The 23,916-nt window shown below is 45.6% G+C and overlaps 1 protein-coding gene across 4 annotated transcripts in view; it reads right to left on the bottom strand.

Annotated features, from left to right (window-relative positions):
• GARNL3 (GTPase activating Rap/RanGAP domain like 3) overlaps positions 1–20,701 on the bottom strand; it is a 55,742-nt gene extending 35,041 nt beyond the window's left edge. For 2 of the 4 annotated variants that reach the window (XR_006105049.1, XM_042479644.1), the window contains exons 1-2: positions 19,789–19,955; positions 2,779–2,848 (exon numbers count right to left, since the gene is read on the bottom strand). Coding sequence is in view for 3 of the 4 variants with exons in the window: in XM_042479644.1 (XP_042335578.1) it covers positions 2,779–2,848; positions 19,789–19,913 (195 nt within the window). In the remaining variant the exon portion in view is untranslated. Of the gene's footprint in view, positions 1–2,778; positions 2,849–12,385; positions 12,538–19,788; positions 19,956–20,659 lie in introns of those variants that run through there. The other 2 variants (XM_042479646.1, XM_042479645.1) reach the window with 2 other exon arrangements.
• Between the last annotated feature and the right edge of the window lie 3,215 nt (positions 20,702–23,916).

Below are 23,916 nucleotides of genomic sequence, written 5' to 3'. Positions count from 1 at the left end.
TGAGGATGGAGCAAGCTTGAGGATGAAGCAAAAGATTCAAACTAGAAGTAAAGCGATCCCACCTAAATGTTAGGACGAACTTCCTAAGGGTAAAAGCTGTTGGAACACGCTGCCTCGGAAGGTGGTGGGGTCTCCTTCTTTGGAGGTTTTTAAACAGAATCTGGAAACTTCATTTCATGCACAAAATTATTTAGAATATTGTATGACATTACCTTCAAGATATGTGTGTAAGGTGTATCTGAAACATACTTGAATTTCATGTTTAGACCTGGGTCCCATCTCCAAGATATCTCACAATGTACATGCAAATATTCCATTATCCAAAGCAATTCTGGTCCCAAGCATTTCAGATAAAGGAGACTCAATCAACCTGTACTGCATTTCCCTTAAATACAATGAATTTTGATGCAGCTTCATCCTTTGCCCTGAGAACCATTAGATATCAACAAAAAAATATCAACTTCATCTGGAGCAACCCACATTCCCAGTCAGCCCATTCCCACCCCATCCCTTGTAAAACCCAACAACTAGAGCAGACCACTGAATAAAGTGTTAAGGAATAAAACATACAAAATGCATTACAGAGGCAGTCAGATGCAAGGGCTCTTAAAAGTTCTTCCTGTACCTTTCCACTATATGCTAAGCTCATCTTGAGTGCAGGGAGGGCGGGGGGATTATATATTACTTGCTCACATAGTTCCAGCGCAGAGATGAAATGGACCAAAGAAAATCCATATAGACACAGCATGCTACTGAACTACACAATGCACTTCCATAAGATGGGATGGTCTATGTGAGCAATGTCAAAGAAGACTGATATCAAAGCTATTAGTGGCTGCTAGCCATGATGGCGATATATCATCAGAACCCAGAAAAACTTTATCATTTCAACTACAACTCCTACTGTCCTCTAGCCCTTTTTCATCTAGGAGGGATACATCTAGGGGACATAGTTCAAAGTATTTTTTGTCTCCAAGCTGTGCACATCACTTCCAGTGTCAGAGCCAGCATGCCTTTCAATATTATTTGCTAGGGAAAAAGAACATAAGGATGCTATTGTACTCATGTCCTGCTTGAGGTCTTTCCCACAGGGGCCACTGTGAGGACAAAATGCCAGCCTGGAGATTGGTTTCATCCTATTTTCCTGAATTTAAAGTTCACAAGTTGTGGGGTCAAGGTATTGCACTTTCTCAAAGCAAGAATGAACTGACTTCAGCATATGCCAGATGAAAATGGACCATTTTGTTTGTCCTAGGCTATTGATGTGTGTCATACAACTGGTGCAAACAAGTGGATAAGACTATTAACAATTTTGTGCAAGTGAGCATCTTTATGGGCGGTGCTGGTTGAGCCTTCTAGGAAGTGAAGTCCAAAACATCTGGCAGAATATGGATGGATAAAACAGACAACCTGAAGCAGTGGTCTTCCTGTGATAAAATAATATTTAATGACTGACAACTCAGTGTTCATAAAGATGCTCCAAACTCTCCACTTATTTGATAATTTATATATTTTATTTACATCCTGCCCTTCTCCCAGGACCAGATGCCTTTTTTTGCAGAACTAGTCTGGGTTTGAATATCTCACCACCTGTCCTATGGGAATTGGTTAGGCTCCTGGATCCTACCCTGAAGAATGCACCAAAAATGAGAGCAAGAGACCCTAAAAATGAAAGAGAAGGGGAGAGAGAGAGAGACAGAGAGAAAGAGACCCTAAAATATTCCCACCTTAGCATGAATTAGACTAAACATCACCGCCAATTTTTATACGTTCATTTTCAATCAAACGTTCCAAGTCAGCCAGGAAGGAAAGCACAACCTCTTCTAAAGAATCAGAATGTTTTCTGTGTTCTCTCTCTTACCAGTTTCAGCAATGCCAGATTTAACACACACATATGGAATTGGTCTCCTTGGCACAGTACTGCTCAACAATAGTCTATCAGGCGCTGAGCCCTGGATGCCTACATATTCTCTGGCACAAATTGCCATTAAGCAGAATCTTGCTATTGTTTTCCAGTCAAAAGAGAGGGTTCCCCTTTCTTCTCCACCCGTTTCCTCTGCAGCCAATTCATTCATATATATATCAAATTGTATGCAATCTCCCTTTGAAAGTCAAAGAGGTGGTGGTGGTGGTGGGGACAGAGGTGACAAACATGCCATGTATTTTTAAGGAATGAAATTTGAAAAAGGCAAAAGCTTTAGCCTTCACCTTCCTTTTGCAAATATACAAACCATCCTGGATTTCTAAACCTCCATGCAACAATGCCTCTGCATGCATGCCCCAAAATCAATTCTTAATTTCCATTTTTCATAGCAATCCATATGGGTAAAGATTAGAGCCCTTTTTACACAAATGCAGTCCCCACCCCTGGTGTTTGGGACTGCAGCTCCTATCAGCCCCAGTCAGTATGGCCCATTATCAGGGAGGATGGGAAGGAAAGTCCAAAATATCTGGAACTGAGAAGGCTGTGTTGCGTCCGTTCACTGTGAAGCAAAATTTTCATCAACAGAGAGCATAACCACAGAGTTATTTTATTTTTATTTCAGAGGTCTGAAGCGAAAAGAGATTCAATCCAGGTAAAAACAGATGTCCGCTGGGCTGCTTCCAAGACCCGCCTGCTGTAAATGTGATGCAGGGTGAAGGATGTGGAGAGAGAATGCTTTGAGAATCCGTATGTGTGCTTGCCACAACATGAGATGCAGGGCTCCTTACAAAAACCTTGGCGGACATGAAGCAATGGACTGCGTTTCAATAAAAATCAAAAAATAAGAAACTTACCAGCTCTACTGATCCATAATGCTTTCTGCTGAACTCTCCGCGTCGACAACCCAGGTCCTCGGAGACAGAGCTGGAATAGAAGTGCTTCATCAGTAGACATAGCTAACTGGCCCCTCTAAGCTATTTGGGGTTTGGGGAGGGAAGAGAGATGTTTCCCCCCCAAGCTTCTCAGTTCTGCTGAAGGAGGTTTGCAGCAGCAGCCTCCAGCTTCATCGCTGCAGGGAACCCTCCTGGAAAAACAGACAGCCTCTTGTAGCCATTGCAGAGCCAGAGTTTCTGAATTAAGGAATGGGAGGGCAAACTGGGGTGGAGAGAAGTGAAAATACCCTTTGATTGAAAGGTTTAAAAGGAAAAGGAAAAGGCTAGGGTCCAATTAAATATTTATTTGCGGCATAATGATCGATAGCGAAAGGCCAAGGCAGACAGTGGCTCATAATTGCGTTTGCAAGGCTCTTTCTCTCTCTTCCTCTCTCTCCCCCAATCTGTGAGAAGAGATTATCCTGCAGCAGATTTAAAATAAAAAAGGGGGAGACTGAGCAAACAGCCCAACACCCCCCTTTTGTTGAAAAGAGATCCGGCTTAGACTCTATCACAATTAACCTCCTCGCATCGAGGATGTCTGGTTCATTTTTCATATGGGAAATTGGGATTTTCACCTCTGAAGCATACACCTCTCCCACAGTCCAGCCCAGGATGATTAAAAATGTCCTTTGCAAGGATCATCCCACCCACAGCCTGGGTAAAGGAGGCCCACTAACCTCTGCTTAAGGATCAAGCAAAGTGGTGGGGGTTATTATGACTATTTATAGCATTCCCCTGAGTCCCAAATATTGCTGATGCAGAGATACAGTAGGACAGGTTGCCTGTCGCATCTCTGTGTGAGTCACGTAGACAACAGTAACTCATGCAGAAACACAAGCGGGGGCATGATTCTTCATACTCCCAAAAACATCTGGGGTGCCAAAATGAGTTTGCTGTTGATGTTGTTGTATGCCTTCAATTCATTTCAGACTTATGGCCATCCCAAGGCAAATCTATCACTGGGGTTTCTTGGTAAGATTTGCTCAGAGATTTGCCACTGCCTTCCTCTGAAGCTAGGAGATGGCCAAGAACACACAATCAGTTTCCACAACTGAGCAGAGATTTGAACCCTGGTCTTGTGGTGTCCTAATCCAATGATCAAACTACTACACCAATGATTCCCAAACTTTAGCCCTCCCTAGGTTTTGGACTTCTGCTGTCGGCCAAGCTGACTGGGGCTTCTGGAAGTTAAAGTCCAAAATACCTGGAAGACCAAAGTTTGGGAATCACTGCACTGCACCATGCTGACTCTCTCAAAGTGACATTCCCCTTGTCTCCAGACAATGATCCGGAATCTGTTCGGTCCGGCCCTCCAGTTTGATTTTGGCTTTTGATTTTAGTTTTTCCCTTTGCATGAATTCTTCCTCCAGGGCTCCCAGTTAAGACGAGGTTCCTTGACATCTGAGGGCCACCGTCCACCAAGTGCCACTCAGATCATCCTCCACCATTACTGCCTGTCCCAGTTGGCTAAGCTATTCAACTTGGCCGCTATTCCAGACCTGTTGGCTGCCAACTAGGTTTCAGGAGGTTGTTCCCAAGCCACCTGGGACAAGAAATCTCTACTACAAAACACCAGGAAAATAAAGACAGAGGTGACAAAGCTGGAGAAAGAAGAGAATCAGAGGAGTCCTGTGGCAAGCGTGGCTTCACTTTGGTTCACTCTTGCCACACTTAAGCAAAGACCAAGGGGGAAAATCCAATAAGGAGGATTTTGGAATCAACCTTTATGCTCTGCTTATTATGATTATGATTATTTTAACGTACCAGCTCCAAAGCACAAGTATTTAGCGATGCTCTTTCCTGCATCCGCAGCCCAAACAAACCCTCCAGGGGACCAAAGCTTCAGCAAGGCAACCCAGATTTAGTCCAGCATCTCTCGTCCACTGCTCTTGCTGGTCTTTAACCTCCAATAACTGTATCATTTGAGGAACCGCAGAGAAGAACTGGGACATACTGCAGCCTTTTACATGCAACTGATCCATGTACTAGAAAGCTTTTGTAAGGTATTTTTGAATAAACCAACCCTCATCCCAGATGCCCTAGAGATATGAAAGGATTGCATGAGACAGGAACAGAGAAGACAGAGACTCATGGGGTGTTGCTCTCTTTTTTTATTCGGAGGGTTAGAAAGCTAGCTTTTGTCACCCTTTTTTTAACACACACACACATGCACACACCACACTTCTTCCTATAATTTAACGCTAAGGCTGGGTGTGCTGGTTGCCACAGAAACCAGAATAGAAATAATTCTGGTTGGATGGACCTCTATTACCGAAACGGTTGCAAAGAGAATTTTAAGCAAAAGAGCCAGCCAGCGAGGCACCTCTGTGTGGTGTGTGTATGTGCATAAGAGGATATTTTTGCAGCAACCCCTCGCCTCAATAAGGTTGTGTCACAGGGGTGAGCAAAATGCAACCATGTGGACTACACCTCCCAGCGTTCCTCACCAACGGCTATGCTTTCTACAGCTGATGGGAGTGGCAGTTTGGCAACATCTGGAGGGCTGCCCACCCCTTCTGCATGTAGGAGGCTCAAAGAATACATTTGGACTTCTGCTCCTGTATTCTGTTTCCACATAAACTCAGGCATCCTTTTGAGGTCAGCTTCCTCTCGACACACAAACACACTGCCCTCCAATCATGAAAATGGATCATCTGTTAGAAGCCACAACCGCACAGCTGGCAGCACACAAGTTCTATATGCTAGGTGACAGATGAGCTGCGGATAAAGAGAAAGCAGGCTTCCTGGGAGGTGGGCAATGGCAAGGGGTCTTTGGTTGTTGATGTTGTTGAGTGCCTTCAAGTCATTTCCGACTTATGGCGACCCTATGATGGAGTTCTCTTGGCAAGTTTCTTCAGAGGCGGTTTGTCATTGCCATCTTCTGAAGCTGAGAGCATGTGACTTGCCCAAGGTCACCCAGTGGGTTTCCGTGGCTGAGCAGAAATGTGCAGGTCTTCAGGATACACATATTTTTCCCCATCAAGGACCACCAACCAGAACCTGATGCTAGACAGGGGCTCAGAAGCAGAAGGAGACACAAAACAATGGGCCAAAGCAGAATGCCAATCATCTACCCATTGCAACTCAGAAGCCACCACCCTGGAGATATGTAGCTATATATCCATATATGTAGAGAGATCTTGTAGCACTTTTGAGACTGATATAAAGAAGTTGGCAGCATGAGCTTTCGTAGACAACGGTCTACTTCCTAAGATGCATATAGTGGAGTTGATGCTGCCAACTTCTTTCTTTCAGTTAGTCTCAAAGGTACTACAAGATCTCTCTACATACTGATTCTACAGACTAATACGGCTATGTCTTTAAATTCTATATATCTATATAGTTTAATTAGATATTATATTATACTATGTATAGTTATTGTTGTGCGCCTTCAAGTTGTTTCTGACTTATGGTGACCCTAAAGTGGGTTTTCTTGGCAAGATTTATTCAGAGGTCTGCCATTGCCTTCTCCTGAAGCTGAGAGTACATGACTTGCCCAAGATCACCCAATGGATTTCATGGCCAACCTGGGAATTGAACCCTGGTCTCCAGAAGCTCTATGGCTGGTACACACACACACACACACACACACACACACACACACCTGCTTCCAAGTTGCTACTGGATAGGGATTCTAATGGGAAAATCAGCTACACAAAGCCCTGGTGGAAAGCAACACTCATATTTTACAGCCAAGGAGCATAGCAGCTAAGAGATCTCAGGTCAACACAAAGCCAACCTGTTGCACACAAACATACACATTTGTCATTTAATATGCTTCTGCTCAGCTGCCAGAAGTTTAAAAAACACACACACAACCAATCCGCAAAAGCCCTCTTGGTCAACCAAGCATAAATTGTTCAGAAATCTACTTATATAGCCCAATTGATTCTGCCTACCCTGACTTGATCTACCCATAGTATGTAGAGAGATCTTGTAGCACCTTTGAGACTAGCTGAAAGAAAGAAATTGGCAGCATGAGCTTCCTTGGTTGGAGCCCTCATATAATCCCATTTGAGCTTCTTCTATCTCAAGAGAACAAGGAGTGAACGTCAGTTGGATCAGAAGCACTGTGCAGCTTGGGGGGGGGATGTTTTTGGGGAAGACAGGTTTCTGTAAACAGAAGCTTGGGGAGAAGTGTAAAGAGAAGTGCTTCTTTTCCATCCACTGTTTCATCCAATGCAAGCGGAGAGGACTGAAATAGAGGTCTTTTTTCTGTCTAGCAGCAAGAGCAGGCAGACTCCAAGATGCATTTTCCAGCTTGAGCAATATAATTAAAGGCAGAAAGCAACTTCGCCTGGTAAATGTATTATGCTGGTTCTTTGTTGTTCTTGTTGGAGAAGACAGCGTCTGGCTCCTCACAAACTACACTTGTGGGTCAACGCGGATTCTGGCCTCACCGGCAACTGGAAAGGATCAAGGTACCTGATCAGTTCTGCAGACCAAAAACCACCCCTTCCCGGCTTTTCTGCTCCTCCTGCTTCTCTCCAAAGGAAACTTGGTGGAAGAACCAGATGCAATGATCAAGAACTGGGATTGTTTTAGCAAACTCTGGCTGAGAAACCCTGCTCTAAATTGTTGGGCCTCGATCTCTGGTCCTGCAGATATTTGTTTTACGCCGGCTCCCAGAATCCTGTCTGTCGGCCCTCTTGGCTGGGAACTGAAGTCCAAAACATCTGGAGGACTCAGCTTGAGAACCATTGCTCCAGACTCCTTGACTACAGCTCCCATCATTTCTCATTATAGTGAATGCTGGCTAGGGCTGCTGGGAACATCTCCTATTAATTTCAGATTGCCCAATAATGAGTCAGAGTCCTGTTTATTGCTCTTTATTGTGATTTCGTGATTACTGGAGAAATCCAAATGCCAAAAGTTATAAAATAACTTCTCTTCCAGTTCCCTCGTGGCTTCCCGAAAAGGTTTTCAACCTCCCTGATGGCCAATTCTTTGCACCAAAAAATGCAGGCCATCTTTTGAAAAGTAAATGGACTGGACAACAGCTCCCCAAATCCTGCGACAATATGGCTGGAGATGGTGGGAAGTGTTGCCCAGTCCACCATATCGAAGAAACAGATGGAAAAGTGGTTTCAGATAGTCACAGTCACAGAGTGTCCTTCTCCACAGATGAAGTCAATACATACGTGAAATGCATCTCATAATTCCAATTATTCCAGAAGTACCGGAATTAGCCTTGGGCACACAGACAAGGCTCCATACTAACAAGACAATAAATCAAGCCCCTGCCCCAAAGAGGTTGGAAGTCATATATTACAGCTCAAAACAAACAGCAGAAACAGACAAGGCCATAAATTTGGGGCTTTAGCAGCCCTGGCAGTTTAAGTAGCACCGAGAGGGAAGGAACAACTTGATAGGAAAACTAGCTGCATTAGAACAAGAACAGATATTCCTTTTCAAGAATGCCCCCCCCCCCTTCTAAAACCTGGTACCCTCCGGATGTTTTGACTACAGCCTCCATCACCTCAATGGCTGTCATTGGTGGCTGTAGCTGATGGAAGTTGTCGTCCAACAATCTGTAGAATGCCAAACAGAAGAAGGCTGTTTTGAACATGGTGGTTTGAGTGTTGGTCTATGATCCTGGGCAAGTCACATGCTCTCAGGGGAAGGCAATGTCAAGCCTCCTTGGAACAAATCAGAATCTCCCAAACAGAGTTGTCAGGTTAAATAAGGGACAGAGCTCCTATACTTTGTGGAGAAGAGGAAATGTTAGCAGGTGCTGGTTGCAAAACAACCAACACCTGCACAACAACTACACACTGGAAGGAGAGTGGGCTATATGTACCCATGTCCCCCTCTTACCAGACTTGATGCTGCTCCAGTCTCAGGGGATGGAACTTATCATGTTTTAATCTGTATTGTAAGATGCCTTGGGTTGCTTGCTGGGAAAAAGGTGGGATATAAATTTAATGCATTCATTAGTTGTTGTTTTTTTAAAAAGCCATGCAGACTGACTCCCAGATAGGGACACACAGCCTTCAACTCCATCTTTTAAAAAATGACACTCACCTCCCGACATTTCAATCAAACCAAGACAAGCACCGCAATGCAAACAGAAACTTGAGTCCAGAAGCACATCCTGAAACACAAGAGACATCTACTCCTCCCTTGCTGGACTGGTACAACAGTCCTTGGAGCACGGCTTCCCAACCGTTAGATCCCCACATATTGTTGGATTACAGTTCCCAGAATCCTCCCATTCACCCCCAGGTTGCCATACTGACCGGAGCTACAAACACAACAACATCTGGGAGCCAATGTTGGGAACTGACCCAGAACAGTGTTTCTTAAGCTGTCTGATGTGAAAGACTGGCATTCTTTTTTCCTTAGTGCATCACCAACTGAAACCACATTTGTGTCCATTGGATACAATGGCTTCTTTTTTCCAGGAAACTCCCCAATTGATGCGTTTGTGGACTAGCACCGGTTCACAGGCCTCCATTTTGAGCAGCACTGGCCTAGAGGTTACTTGGCAGCTCTGCTGGGACAACCAGTTCCTTCAGTTTCCTCCTCACCTGAAACAACATCCATGCCAGCCACTCATTTCACAAACTGCTTTGCAACTTGAAAGCCCATCTCTGCGCCTGCTTGCTACCCTTCCTCATCTCCTTTCTTTTTTTTCCCCTATCGCGTTGAGTCTTTAAGATTGCAAGCCTGCAATCGGGGACTGTCTTGTTCTTATTGATCTTTTTGTAAGCTGCTTTGAGAGACAGTCCGGCCGAGGAACAGGGTTAAAACACTGCAAAGAAAGCCAGCGAGAGCCTAAGAGCACCCTTGAGCCTTCCCTGCCCAGATCCATAGTATTCCCAATGTTATCATGCCAGCTGAAAGCACTGGAGGCCAACGCCGATGCCAAAAAATTGTTCTCACAACTCTGCAGAGCATCCCAGACTTAAGACACACTCTTTTGGACAACCCCATTTGCCATAAACTGGGGTTCCTTCTTTTACTTTCTGTGAAAATCTGGATTATTTGTAAACTCGATAAAAACAGAAGTCTTGCAGGACACTTACCGTACGTCAGAAAATAAATACATGGGTCCCTCCACATTTGCTGGGGTTAGGGGTGAAGGACCTCCGTGAATGTGGAAAAACTGCGAACAGAACAACACTGTTCTTTTTACCTGTGAGAACACCTGTCTAGGAATCTCCATATCCTCCAGTGCAACTCGACGGTCAACATCTGACAAAAGTTGCTCTATAGAAGATAAAATGGGCTTTGTATATGTAAAATATAAAGGACAGCTCTGTCCCAGCATCTTGGTGTGCCACAAGGCGGAATGGCACAAAGGACGTGAAAAGGACAAGACAATCAATGTTCCCCCAATGGCACCACGTTCTAGATCCCATGCTACCCCAGCCATGTCAAACACCCTGCTCTCTCCTCTTCCGGCGCATACTCACAGAAATTCTTGCGCATGCATCTCCAGCCCACATCAAGCTCCGACAGCCCAAATGTGCCTTGCATCCAGTCCTTGGCTTTGGAAGGTCCCCCAGCTGTCCTTGCAAACTCATCTGGCAAGCGGCGACAGTCGTGGGGACATCACGGAGCTCACTGTGTGCCCTGCGTTTGTGAATCTAGGGAAGCAGGAGCCAAGCCATGCCAACCGCACGGGAAGGTACTGTCTAGACAACTCTTGGTGGGGAAGAGGAAGGAGATGAAGAACATGGGCTTTCTGCCTCGAGGTTGCCATGATTTTCTAACAGCTGGGCTGGTATGCTTTTAACAGAGACCTAATGCAACAGCCAGGGTGAATTCTCTTGCAACCACTACATTCTTCCTCTGGTCCAACACACACTACAAAAATAATTCAGTTTGAGATTGCTTTATCTGCCCTGGCTCAGTGCTAGGGAATCCTGGGAACTGTAGTTGATGGTGATACCTGACAGAGGAAGCTAAATGCCTCACAAAACTACAGTTCCCAGGATTCCCTGGCACTGGGCCAAGATAGATAAAGCTGTCTCAAAGTGGATGATTCCCGCAGAGCGCCTTGGACCCCTGTTGTGAAATAGCTGCAGCTCACTACATTGCTTCATGTTAGCCCCCCACCACAACCTTGCGTCTTTTGGATGAGATGAACTATAGTACCCATTGTCCCCCCGGTGAGCATGATGCGAGTTGTAATGAAACCCACTGGGTGCTTTGGAGCAAGTCGCATCTTGCCAAGGAAACCCCATGATAAGTTTGCCTTCGGGTTGCCGTAAGTGGGAACCTTGTGTTAAGGCACACAAAAGCAACAACAAACTCAACACTAGTAGAGCATGGATGCTGTCATGATACGTGGATATTGACCCAATAGTCCTCCTCGGGTAGGAAGAGCAAGCTGTGTATCTGCCGCCTTAGCTCCAATCATCCACCATCTACAGCTGGATCCAGAAAACAATTAATCATCATCATCATCATAATAGCAACAACATTTATTTATAACGCCCTTTCCAACAAAGGGTACATACAAATGGCCCTCCACATTGGCATCTTTGGCTTTGATTATGCACAGTTTTGAGGACTATGTCCTCTCTAGGACCTCCTGCGCCACTTTGCCAGATGTTGATCATAGAGTTGTGCTGGAGGACCCAAGCGTTCCGAGAGCAAACACTTCTCTAGGCATTTGTTGGTCCTCCGGCATGACTCTATGGTTAACCTTTGTCAGATGCTGACCACAGAGTTGCGCTGGAGATTCCTAGAGAGGTGTTCTCTTAGGTAAAAAATAGTGTTGTTGTTGTTGTTTTGTGGTGTTTCCAGATCCATGGGGGTCCTTCAACCCTAACCCCAGCGAACGCAGCAGGACCACTGTAAACAAAAACGGACAATAAAATACAACCCTATAAGGTAAGACACTAATATATGAAAACTAACTCCGTATCATTGGGCGCTCATTTCCACCCCACAGAATTTAAAGGGCTATGGATTTTAAAATGGTGCCCAACTGCAGGAAGCCGATGTTAAAATCCTGGTGTTTGTAGTTCTGCAAGATCTTTGGCCTTCTCTGTCAAAGAGTGCTAGTGCCTTGCGAAACTACAAATCCCAGGATCCCCTAGGACTGAGCCATGGCCGGCAGGGGGTTGGACTGGATGGCCCTTGTGGTCTCTTCCAACTCTATGATTCTAGGATTCTATTATTAAAATGGCATCAAACTGCAGGAATCCAATGTTAAAATCCTGGGATTTGTAGTTTCACTGGGCCTCTAGCCTTTTTTGACAGTGCTTCATCGAACTACAAATCCCAGGATTCCATGGCAGTTAAAGCAGTGTCAAACTGCATTATTTCTACAACGTAGAACCTTCTACAGCCACAAGCCCCGCCCCTTAGGAATTGGGACACGCCTAGTGGGCGGAGTTAAGCAGTATTAATGACTAAGCCACGCCCAGTGGGCGGAGTTAAGCGGTATTAGTGACTAAGCCACGTCCAGTAGGATCGATATCATTTGCCGGATAGGCCACGCCCAATGGGCGGGGTTAAGATCAGTTCCTCAAGCCCCGCCCCCGTCGATATTCCGACCGTTAATTCTTACCGTTGGGCGACACTAAAGAGGCGAGGCTCGGGGTTCCGGGACTCCATGGAGGTTCATCCCTCCAGCCCCGAAACCGCCGATTCGGTTGAGCTCCAAGGCTCGACTCGGTCCCCTCAGCCCACATTCCCCCTCAGAGCCATCTCCAAAGCGGTCCGCCCCCAAACAGTGGCGCCAGCCAATCAGCACCCACGCTCTAGCGCCCCGATCAATCAGCGGGCGCGTTGATAGATAACAGACAGGGGCTACAGGCCGGCTTATTTAAGCAACCGAAAGGGCCCGCCCCCTTCCACGGCTCGGCAGCCAATCCCCGCCTCCCGAGTGACGCGGTGCACCTTGGGATTTGAAGTCCTTGGGAATATGAGGAGAAATAACCATCCCAAGGGTAGTAATATAACGCCATTTTAACTGCCATGGCGCCATCCTAGAGGGTCCTGGGATTTGTAGTTTTATGAGGCACCAATATTTTTTTGGCAGAGAAGGCTAAAGACCTTGAAAAACTACAAATTCCAGGATTTTACACTGGATTCTACATTTATACTGTAGAAATTATGCAGCTTTGACACCATTTTAACTGCTGTAGCTTAAATACTATGGAATCCTGGGATTTGTAGTTTTTGTGAGGCATCAGCACTCTTGAGCAGAGGAGGCTACATATAGGTCTTGCGAAACTACAAATCTCAGGATTTTTCACTGGACTTCTACATCTGCACTGCAGAAATAATGCAGTTTCATGCCGCTTTAGGGGACCATCCTAAAATATCCTGGGATTCGTAGCTTTCTGAGGCAGCAATATTCTTGGGGCAGAGGAGGCTATAAGGCCCTGCAAAACTACAGATCCCAGGATTTTACACTGGATTCTATATCTACGCTGCAGAAATGATGCAGTTGGACGCCACTTTAACTGCCTGGTTATTCACAGGTTAATGGCACTTGAACTGCTTTTCAGTGTGGTGTCGTACAAAAAGCTCTGCTGCAATTGTGTGATATCCACTGGATATCCCCAGGATCATGGCCATTTAATGAAAACACCCATGTGAAAATCGTAATTGCGAATGCGCGGTTTCCACAGGATAATCCCCGTTTATACTTCCAGTTGTCCCAGTATGATGAAAGTCCCCAGAATTCCATAGCACTGAGCCATGAGTCTGTATCTGTTATGTGGCACAGAATTGTTGTAGATGGTTATTAGGTTTAATGTATTGTGATGGTTTTGTTTCACTGCCAGGAAAAGGGCGCTCTTGTGAAATGTCCTATCTCCACTGCCAAAAGAACTTGGCTGGCTTTGGGTGTTACGACCCTTGAATGAGCAAGTAGGCTGCCATAGAGTCATAAAGTTGGAAGAGACCTCAAGGGCCATCCAGTCCAGCCCCATTCTGCCATGCAGGAACTCTCCATCAAAGCATCCCCATTGACAGATGGCCATCCAGCCTCTGCTTAAAGCCCTCCAAAGAAGGAGACTCCAACGCTCTTGTGATCTTGGGCAAATTGCATGCTCTTAGCCTCAAGGGAAGGCAACAGTAAACCTCCTCTGAACAAATCTGGCCAAGAAAACCCCATGATAGGTTTGCCTTTGGGTCGCCACAAGTCAGAAATGATGTGAAGCCACACCACAACAACAGCAGTGCATGTGTGCCATGGGCCTTATCGATGCACAAAGAAGCACAACATTGTGGAAGCGATCAGACACCGCGTCTGTCCTATTAGTTGGAGACTCCCACAGCAATACTCTGCCTATCGGTCACCCAACAAAAGTTGTTCTCCTGGAAACACAACTGTTGCTTAACTCCAAATATTTGAAGGACGCTTATACATCTGCGGCAGCTAAAGAAAATCACAAGAGATATTGATGCATTCTTTCCAGAAAAGACACAAACAAACAAACAAACATGCCTTTTAAGTGAAGCAAATCTCAGCTCAGAGAGCATCCTCTCTTAGGATTTTTCTCTGGAATCATTAAGAAGGCCATTACTCCCCTTTCCTCCTCTTTCTTTCCTTCTCTCCAAAACATCAGGATAATAATACAATCTTCTTATCAAGATGTAAGATCAGCTGCTCTTTAGTACCCTCCTGTGGCCAAACCTTGCAACAGCAAAGTACAATAACATCCAAAATCCACAAAATAGGATGTACAAGTAGTGCTTCCATATTCACTGGGGTTACAGGTGAAGGACCCCCCATGAATGTGGAAAGCCCACAAATAAAAAACACACTATGCTTTCTACCAAAGAGGACACCTCTCTAGGAATCTCCATGTCCTCCAGTGCAACTCTATAGTCCACATCTGGCAGATGTTGATCACAGAACCATGCTGGAGGACCTACAAATGCCTAGAGAAGTGTTTTCTCTTGGAATGTCTATGTTCTCCAGTGCAACTCTATGGTCAACTTCTGGCAGAGTTGCGCTGGAGGGACTAGAGATATTCTAGTCCTAGAGAGGACATATTCATCAAAAACTGCACATCTCCATAAAGATATTATGCCAAAAAAAGGCCAAAGCCACAAATGCGGAGGGCCAACTGTTGCGCCCTTGAGACTAACTGAAAGAAATAACTTGGCAGCATGAGCTTTCGTAGCCTTAAGTCGACTTCCTCAGATGCATACTGGCCAATAAAGGCATCACTGTCTCGTGGATATTGGGTGTTGTTGTACTTTTGCTACATGGCCAACACAGCTACCCCTGGATAGGTTTGATAGAAATGCAGACATTTCCTGGTACGCCTCAAACTATGGATTATGAGAGACACATTTGTCTTTGAAAAGGCAGCGCAATATATAAGCTTGCATCCCAAAACTTCCTTTGCCTCCTTCTCTGCCCACTCCTTAGTTTTGTGGAGGAGAGTTTGTTATCTTTAGGCTAGTTTTGCAGCATGTTTATGAGCTCAAAAATAATACCCAACGATTAGGAAAATGGTTATAGATTTAGCCAGCAGCATCAAAACCATGGTCAATCAATATTGCAAGATTGCAAAAGAGACAATGCATAGATACCCTGAAATGCTTTTCGAGGAAGGAGAGCCGGAATGCAAAACGCTCCCAAAGCCCTCCTCTCTTACCTCATGCTGCTAGGATTTCTTGTCCACTTAGTATGAACAAGAAGCTACCGCAAGGAGGGAAGGAGAGGGAAGACAGAGAGAGAGGCAATCTGAAAAAAAGAAAGAAGAAAAAAGAAACAGGAAAGGAGAAAGGAAAGGAACCAAGAAGGCTAAGCATGAATGACGCACACTCATTGGCTTGGATGCAGCTGAGTTTAAAACGTGGGATTTCGAGCTTAGCTGTCTGCAAGAAGACTAGAGTCCCCTACCCTTTGCCAGAACACACTAAAAACACAACAGACAAGGCAACCACAACATCGCAGGATGGGCCAAGCAAAGATCACAATTCCACTCTAATCCAAAAGCTGGTAAAATGCGATGCTTTTGCAAAAGATTAAGGACCACCAGACGCTTCTAGTGGATCCCACTATAGGGTTTTGGACAGTTCCCTTCTCCATTGAATAACAACAGATACACCAATAGGAAAGAATTCATCCTGGTGCGCAGAGCTCGCTTTGTCTCCAGATCGTGCACAGATGCGTCGTACCAGGAACCACAATGCTATCGGAGGCCTAAATACTATTTCTAAATACACTTGTCCCTTCACATTCACTGGGGTTAGGGCCACAGGACCCTAACAGGAAAACCACACACAACAAAAACACTATGTTTTTACCTGAGAGAACACCTCTCTAGGAATCTCTAAGTCCTCTAGTGCAACTCTGTGGTCAACATCTGCCAGACATTGACCATAGAGTTGCGCTGGAGGAGCTACAAAGGCCTAGTAGAGCATTCTCTCTAGGAATCTTTAGGTCCTTTAGTGTGATTTTTGGTTACAGTTGACCATAGCATTGTGCTGGAGACCTAGATATTCCTAGAGAGAACATATTAATAAAATCCATGAATAATCAAATCCGCAAAAGTCAAATCCGCAAATGTGGAGGGATGACTGTACTTCTTGTTGTGTGCCTTCAAGTTGTTCCTGACTCGTGGTGACCGAAAGCGATCCTATCATGGGTTTTCTCAGCATATTTCTTCCGAACAGGTTCGCCATTGCCATCCTCTGAGGCTGAGAGAGTGTGCCATGCCTAAGGCCACCCAATGGGTTTCCGTGTGTGAGTGGAGATTTGGTCTCCAGAGTCATAGTCCAATGCTCAAACAGCTGGAACTTTCAGTTACTGCAATGCTAGAAATTGAGGGGTTGAAGGAACATTTCATTTTGAGGGGCAGGATTCTAATTTGGAGGGGCAATGCCTTTGTTTTGCCCCCTTATAGCTGGCCATGTTTTGCTCCTTATAGCTGACCTTTATAGCTGGCCATACATACAAAGGTGCGGAAGAATCTCTTGAATGGAAGAAAGGCAGGATATAAATCCTTGAAATAAAATAATGAATGGATAATCATTTGTACCTTGGGCAGCAAATTTCTTGGGTTGGCCCTCAGACCTTTTCTAAAGGAGAGGTACCTGGCATCCTTTGAAATGCTCCTGTGATTCTCTGGCCACACAGTTGGAATGCAAACATTTACCCACAGAAATCTATTTCGCTACGACTGCAGACTAGAAATCCTTTCAAATAATGGACGCGGTTCAAAAAATCTCCAAAACAGAATGGGAACAGCAAAGCTGGCACCAACCTGTCGACCTGGCATGGTCTGACCACAGCGCTGGCAAAAGCCGACTGTCGTCACTCAGTTGCTTGAAAGACCTCAAAGCAATCTTGCAACAAAGGAATCCAGCGTCGCTTCTGCTGTGGCCCAGACGGTAATTTCCAAGAACTTCAGAGATGTTTAGGCCAAAAAAATATGAGCGACCGAAAGGGAGACTGCTGAATTTCCACCCACTTATATGAAATGCAGGGTTGCAATATTGGCACCAGCAATAGTAGCCAACTTGGCATAGTGGTCTGAGTGTTGCACAAGGACTCTGGAGACCAGGGTTCGATTCCCCACTCAGCCATGAAACCCGCTGGCTGACCTTGGGCAAGAAGTCACACTCTCTCAGCCTCAAGGGAAGACAATGACAAACCTCCTCTGAAGACATCTTGCAAAAAAAAAACTTTATGAGAGGGTCACCATAAGTCAACATGAAGGCGCATAACAACAGAACATAACATCAACAGCAACAAATTGCAGCCTTTCCAGACACTCGATCATTTTTCAGATGCCCTTTTCTGTGCCTTTTCCAGTATCCTTTCAAAGATGAAGTCACCAGAACTGCACGCAGTAATCCAATTGCATCAGAGATTTATATCACGGCGCTAGAGATCTTGGCTGTCTGATTTTCAGTCTCATTTTGTAATGATCCCTAGCATTAAATTTCCTGTTTGCAGATGCTGAGGCAACGCTTCCTATCCGCTGTCCACCACACGACCCTGAAAGAACACTTTCTGGAATGATCTCTCCATCTGTTCCTACCATATCACAGAGTTTGGGGAACTTACTTTGGGCCCCACTGGCTGGGGGATTATGGGATCTGAAATCCAAGATATCTTAAAGATGAGCTTCAACAGAGATAGACGTAAAGTCTTACATTTAGGATCCAAAGAAAGCTAAGTATAGGATGCAGGATTCCTCACTTGGTAGCAGTACTAGCAAAAATGATCTCGTAGTGGAACACAAACTGAATATGGGCCATTAGTGTGATGCAGCGGCAAAGACAGTTAATCCAATCCTGGGCTTCATTACCAAAAGGAAAGAGTCCAGATCATGCAGGAAGTCATCATTCTGGCCTGTTGTGCATCAATTTGGCTGCATTTGGGGACAGACACTGGCAAACTGGAGCACAAACCAGATGGCCAGGGTTCTGCAAAAAGGGGTGAAGGGTTCGGTATATTTAGCCTCGGAGAAGAAAATTAAGAAGGAAATGGGACAGCAGCAACCTTCAAATATTTGAAGGCTTGTCATGGGGAAGATAGAGCAACCTGTTTCTCTGTAATTCCAGAGGACAAGTTTAGAACCAAAAAAGCAGAAATTGCAGCTTTAGGTTGAACATTAAGCGATCTTTGCTAACAGCAAGAGTTGTTCAGCCGAGAAACAGAATGCGTAAGGATGAGCTCTTCTTTCCTTGCAGTATTCAAGCAGAGACTAGATTGCCTTCTATTACAGATGCCACCATACATGCCATACACTTCCAATGCCATGATTTTGAGTTCAGCTATGGAGACGCCGCTTCCAAAAATGCCCAGTGCCAAATCTGAATCAAGCAACCTGCTCTGGCTGATAAGACTCTTAACAGGATTTCTGGTGAGGATTGGAAACCACTGTCAGAGGAAGCTTTTGTATTTCCTCTGTTATGGAATTTACTACCAATCGAGGCTGCGATCTAAGACAAAACTTTTCTCTCTCTCTCCATCCAGTTATGTAGAGAGATCTTGTGGCACCTTTGAGACTCACTGGAAGGAAGGAGTTGGCGGCAGGAGCTTTTGTAAACTTGTCTACTTCCTTGGATGCATTTGGGAGTAGATTTAAGTCTATGAAAGCTCATGGCTCTACTACACCACTAGAAAACACACAACAGGAGGGTCTCATAGGAAACACACTTCACCAGTATCATACCGAGGCGGAATACAAACCCTTGAAATCAATAAAATAAGTGAATTGGTTTCCTCGCCACCAGGAGCAGGTCTTTTGTGCATCCAATGGGTCTTGATGATCCATTCTAGACCAAGGCAAGCACTTGATGGTTAATGGTGGGAAATACATTTTTAAATACAATCTGGAAATGGTTAGCATTGCAGCTAAACTCAGGGAAAGGAGGAGGGGATCTGATGACTTTATGGCCCCAGATCTCCAAAACCAGACCTCCCTTTGCATTTTGGCAGGAGAATCTATCTACGGGAATGGGACTGAATCCAGAAGTGAAGAAATTGGGGGAGGGGGGAACAGGATGGATGAGAAAGTAAGAGGAGGGTGTCTGCTAATGTGGCTAGTTTTCTAGAAGAGGGGAAGATCAAAACCATAGGAAAGGGGGAGCAATCCAAAGCAACCCCGTCCTTTAAACCCAAAGTAAGTCCTCCTTTAAACCCAAAGCAACCCCCTCTTTTTCTCTCCCCTCCTTCTTGAAACCCCCCCCCAAACAATCCCTCTGCAGCAGTAGCAGCAGTAGAGCAGAGAGCTCTGCTTTCCCCTCCTGGGCTGGCAAAGAAGAAAATGCAGGTGGATGAGAAGAGAGAGAGAGACACACACATTGCCAACATCTAAAAAGCTTTCCAAAAAATCAGAATAAAATCTGGTGCATCATTTGGGGTGCAGTGCATTAAAACCCAGGCTCCTTCCAATGCCAGCAGCCCATTCCTTCCCAGCCAGGGCAATAGGTCCCTGTTCTCAAATGCCACCCTTCCCCATAGAAAGAGATGCCCAATGCTGTGCCTACTTGTCTCCTTCCTCCTCCTCCTCCTCGTTCTGGCATTCGAAGCTGACTCCTTTGCGCAGAAGGGCATCCCGGCGGCTCCTCAGGCGGGACACAGGCGCTGCTTCCAGGGCCATCCTCGCCACCATCGCCAGCACCCCCAGCAGCACCAGGACTGGAGGTGCCCAGGTGCCCACTGGATGCCCAGATGGTCCCTGCCAGCCTCCCTCTCCTCTTCCTCCTCCTCCTCCTCCTGCCACTCTTTACCCTCCCTCTCCAAAGCTGGGCGGGTCCTGCTTTTGGAGAGATGAGCGCAGGAAGAGAAGAAGGATGCCAAGGGGGCAAAGCAGACCCCCCCAGGTGCCAAGGGGGCACAAGATGGCAAAGGGGCAGAGCAGCTCTTCAAGATGCCAAGTGGGAAGAGCAACAGCCCAAGATGCCAAGGGAGCACAAAATGGCAAGGGGGCCAAGCAGTCCTTCAAAGGTGCCAAGGGGGCAGAGCAACAACCCAGGATGCCAAAGGGGCGCAAAATGGCAAGGGGGCAGAGCAAGCCAAGATGACAAAGGGGCACAAGATGGCAAGGGGACAGAGCAGCCCTTCAAAAGATGCCAAATGGGGGAGAACAGCCCCTCAAGATGGCAAGGAAGCACAAGATGCCAAAGGGGCAGAGCAGCCCCTCAAAAGATGCCAAGGGAGCACAGGATGTCAAGGGGCAGAGCAGTCTCTCAAGGTACCAAGGGGACACAAGATGCCAAGGGAGCAAAGCAGCCAAAAATGGCAAGGCAGCAGAGCACCAACCCAAGATGCCCAGGGGGCACAAGATGCCCAAGGGGACAGAGCAGAGCCTTGAGGTGCCAACCATCGCCCACCCACACCCCTATCTTTCCCCCTTACCTGGCATAGACCCAGTCTTTCATGGCAGCTTGCCTGCCTGCCTGCCTGCCTGAGATGCTTTCAGCTCTTGAAAGAAAAAAGAATCCAAAATGAGGTGAGAGGAGGCGGGAGTCCAAGTGAGCTCTCTGCACATGCTCAGAGGCCAGGGGTGGCTTCCTGTGTCTGGGGAAGGGCTGGTGGGGAGGGTTTCCAAAAGCACATCCACACTATAAAGCTATAATGCAGTTTGACACCACTTTAAGGGCTGCAGCTCCATCTTATGGAATCCCGGGATCTATAGTTTTGCAAGGTTTTTAGCGTTGGGAGGAAGGCGAAAGAGGGCTGGAGAAACACAGTAAACAATGTAATAAACAAAGCAACAAAGAAGGTCATAAACAATGTCATAAACAATGCAATAAATAAGGCCTGGATGGTGGAGGAGGATATTCTCACTTTGAGAGCTGTCTTAAGAAAGGCCAGCTGGATCTAAACAGAGTCAAGATGGAACCTGGGGAGATTTCGCTGGATCAATATTCCCTTGTGATCAATAAGAAAAGTATTGCATACGTGAGATAAATGTTTAAAAAAGAAAGAATGACATACATGTCAGAAACAAAGCCCTGCCAGAAATGGGTTTACTCTCTGTTGAATTCCAAGACAGGGTTTTTCATTGATGAAAGACGCTGAGAACTTGCCTCGCCTTTTCCAACCCGATTTCCCCCCAAATGTATTGGACTACAATCCCCATCATCCCTAGACAGCACAAGGCTGGAAAGGCTGCTCTAGCAAGTGGAATGGGAGCCATCCAATAAATAGCCATTCAACCTCAGAAACTTGTTTTAAGGCACTGGTTGGACTCCAGCTCCCATCGCACCTCACCATTGACTGCATTTAGGCCTGCTGGGAGCTGCAGTCCAACAATATTCCAGCCCTGTTTGAAATACAAGCATTGTTCCAAATGGCAAACTGAGAAAAATGTTCTTTAAAATAAAAATAAAGGGCAAGCCCCAGAAAAACTAGGCCAGTTTGTGGTCAAAAGGGCATACGGAGCACATAATAACATGTCAAATTTCTCTCCTTTCCAAGATCATGTGCAAATAGCCGTTTGAGAGACTGGACGTCTATTGACCAGAGCACACTCAAGATAAGCGCCCAGATAAAAAGTTTGCAGTATGCTTTCTGTACCAGCAAAAAACCAGTCAAGATCATAGATTTGCTTTGGAGATCTTTTTCATTTCCACTCCGGAGAGGTCACACATATCGGGAAGCCGATAAAAGGAAAAAACACCCTGCAAAGTCAGAATAACCTTGGCCACAAGAAGACTTAACCAACACGATCCTTGGTTGTTGTGTGCTTTTCTGTTGTTTCCGACTTATGGCTACCCTTAAGGCAAATTTATCATGGAGTTTGCTTTTCGAGATTTGTTTTAAGGGGGTTTGCCATTGCCTTCCTCCGAGGCTGAGAGAGTGAGACATACCCAAGTTCAGCCAGTGGGTTTCATGGCTGAGCGGGGATTTGAATCTTGGTCTCCAGAGTCATAGTCCAGCTCCCAAACCACTAATCCATTCTGGCTGTTATATATGGCGGAGGTCTTTATTTGTGTATTTGTCCATGGCAGAGAGTTGGACTAGATGGCCCTTGTGGTCCCTTTCAACTTCTATGATCCTAGGCTGCACCAATAGAACTATAATGCCTAGACTGGGGGAAGTAATAGCACCACAATTCAAAAAGGATGTTGAGAAACTGGAGCATGGTCCAGATCTGGAAACTATCTGTGAGTGCTTTGAGTGTGTCGTCCTGCATGGCAGAATGGGGTTGGACTGGATGCCCTTTGGGATCTCTTCCAACTTTATGATTCTATGTTACGGGAGAGTAGATTTCCATTGAGTATCAAAAGGAACTTCTTGACATAAGAACAGTTTGGCAGTGGAACCAATTGTATAGAAAGATGGTGGGGTCTCCTTGTCTGGATTTCTTGCCAAAGGGGCTGGACAGCAACCTCCTGGGGATGCTTTAACTAGACATCTTGCTTCCAAATATGTGATTCTAGGGCAGGACTTTGGGATCTTGCACAGCAGAACGAACAGAGTCCCTCCTCATCCAGGCATCAAGGACCTCAGTTTTGAGATAAGTGAACCCCAGCCCAGCCCTTCTAAATCTCAGACATTTGCCCAAAATATTCTGTATCTGCATTTAATGATTGCACAGGAAAGAGTGGATGCATTTCATGAATGCAGCACGGGCTGTTGGATGCGGTGCTAGTGGCAAAACTGATGCACCAGCTGAGACCAGCCAAAGGCCGGATGGCCTCCGAAGCTTCCTTTGCCAAATGAGGGCTGCTTCTGTCCAAAGTGGGAAAAGGCCATCACTGGAGGGGAATTTTAAAGAAATGATCTAACATTCAAACTCAAATTAGCATCTGAGAGTTGCATGGTTACTTGCAGCATTTGTGCAATTCCCTGAAAGGACACCGGACGGCAGCAGCAACACACAGGGAATAAATTTAGTTGTTCAAATTCAGAAGAAACAGTTGGGTATGCATCCCTGGCTATTCCTAGAAGAAGGAACCAAATTGTAAACTCATTTTAGTTCTTTTTTCCCTCTGCGTCTACATCTAACTTCCATTTTTAAAATTCACTAAGACAGCCATGGTTTTTAAAACTCTGAGACTATACCGGATACACTTCACATCATAGTTGGCAAGCCTGAGAAAGTATTCAGCCTCTCATTGACAGGTTAGATTCAGAGGGGAAGACCTAGGATCTTTGGCATTAAGGTGCCACCACAGATAATGCCAATGCCTTTCTAGCCTCTGCTTTTTGTGGGACAATCTGCAAAATGTCTCTGAGTCCCGAGGATGTTAAGAAATGCGTCATTTTCTAGCAGAGAAGACACACCTTCAGGGATTTTGGCACCAAGCATATAAGGCTTTACATGCCAACATTAAGAGCTTGATTTGGGATCCATAACATAATGGCTACCTGTTTAGTTCCTCCTAGATTGGGCTGGTCCAATTCTTGTTTATATTTTCAAGGGAGAACTTCATCTCGCCTGGATCTGTAGCCATCTGCGATAGCAGACTATTACTTCAGTCACGTAATTGGTAAATAAACTCATGCACCTTTCTTAATTTTTCCTTAACTGTTCCTAAGAATGAGTCATCTCTCTCTTGAAGCAATGCCCAAATGTTTGCCGTTATGCAAGATGCAATGAATGACTGACTCCAGCTTTGTATAACCTCAGCCATCGGTATTACATTTATGCATGGCCAACAAAA

The sequence above is a fragment of the Sceloporus undulatus genome, chromosome 7 (genome assembly GCF_019175285.1).
Source record: "Sceloporus undulatus isolate JIND9_A2432 ecotype Alabama chromosome 7, SceUnd_v1.1, whole genome shotgun sequence".
NCBI classification, from domain to species: domain Eukaryota; kingdom Metazoa; phylum Chordata; class Lepidosauria; order Squamata; family Phrynosomatidae; genus Sceloporus; species Sceloporus undulatus.
Note: the sequence above shows the minus strand (reverse complement) of the source record. Positions and strands in the feature narration are given on the sequence as shown.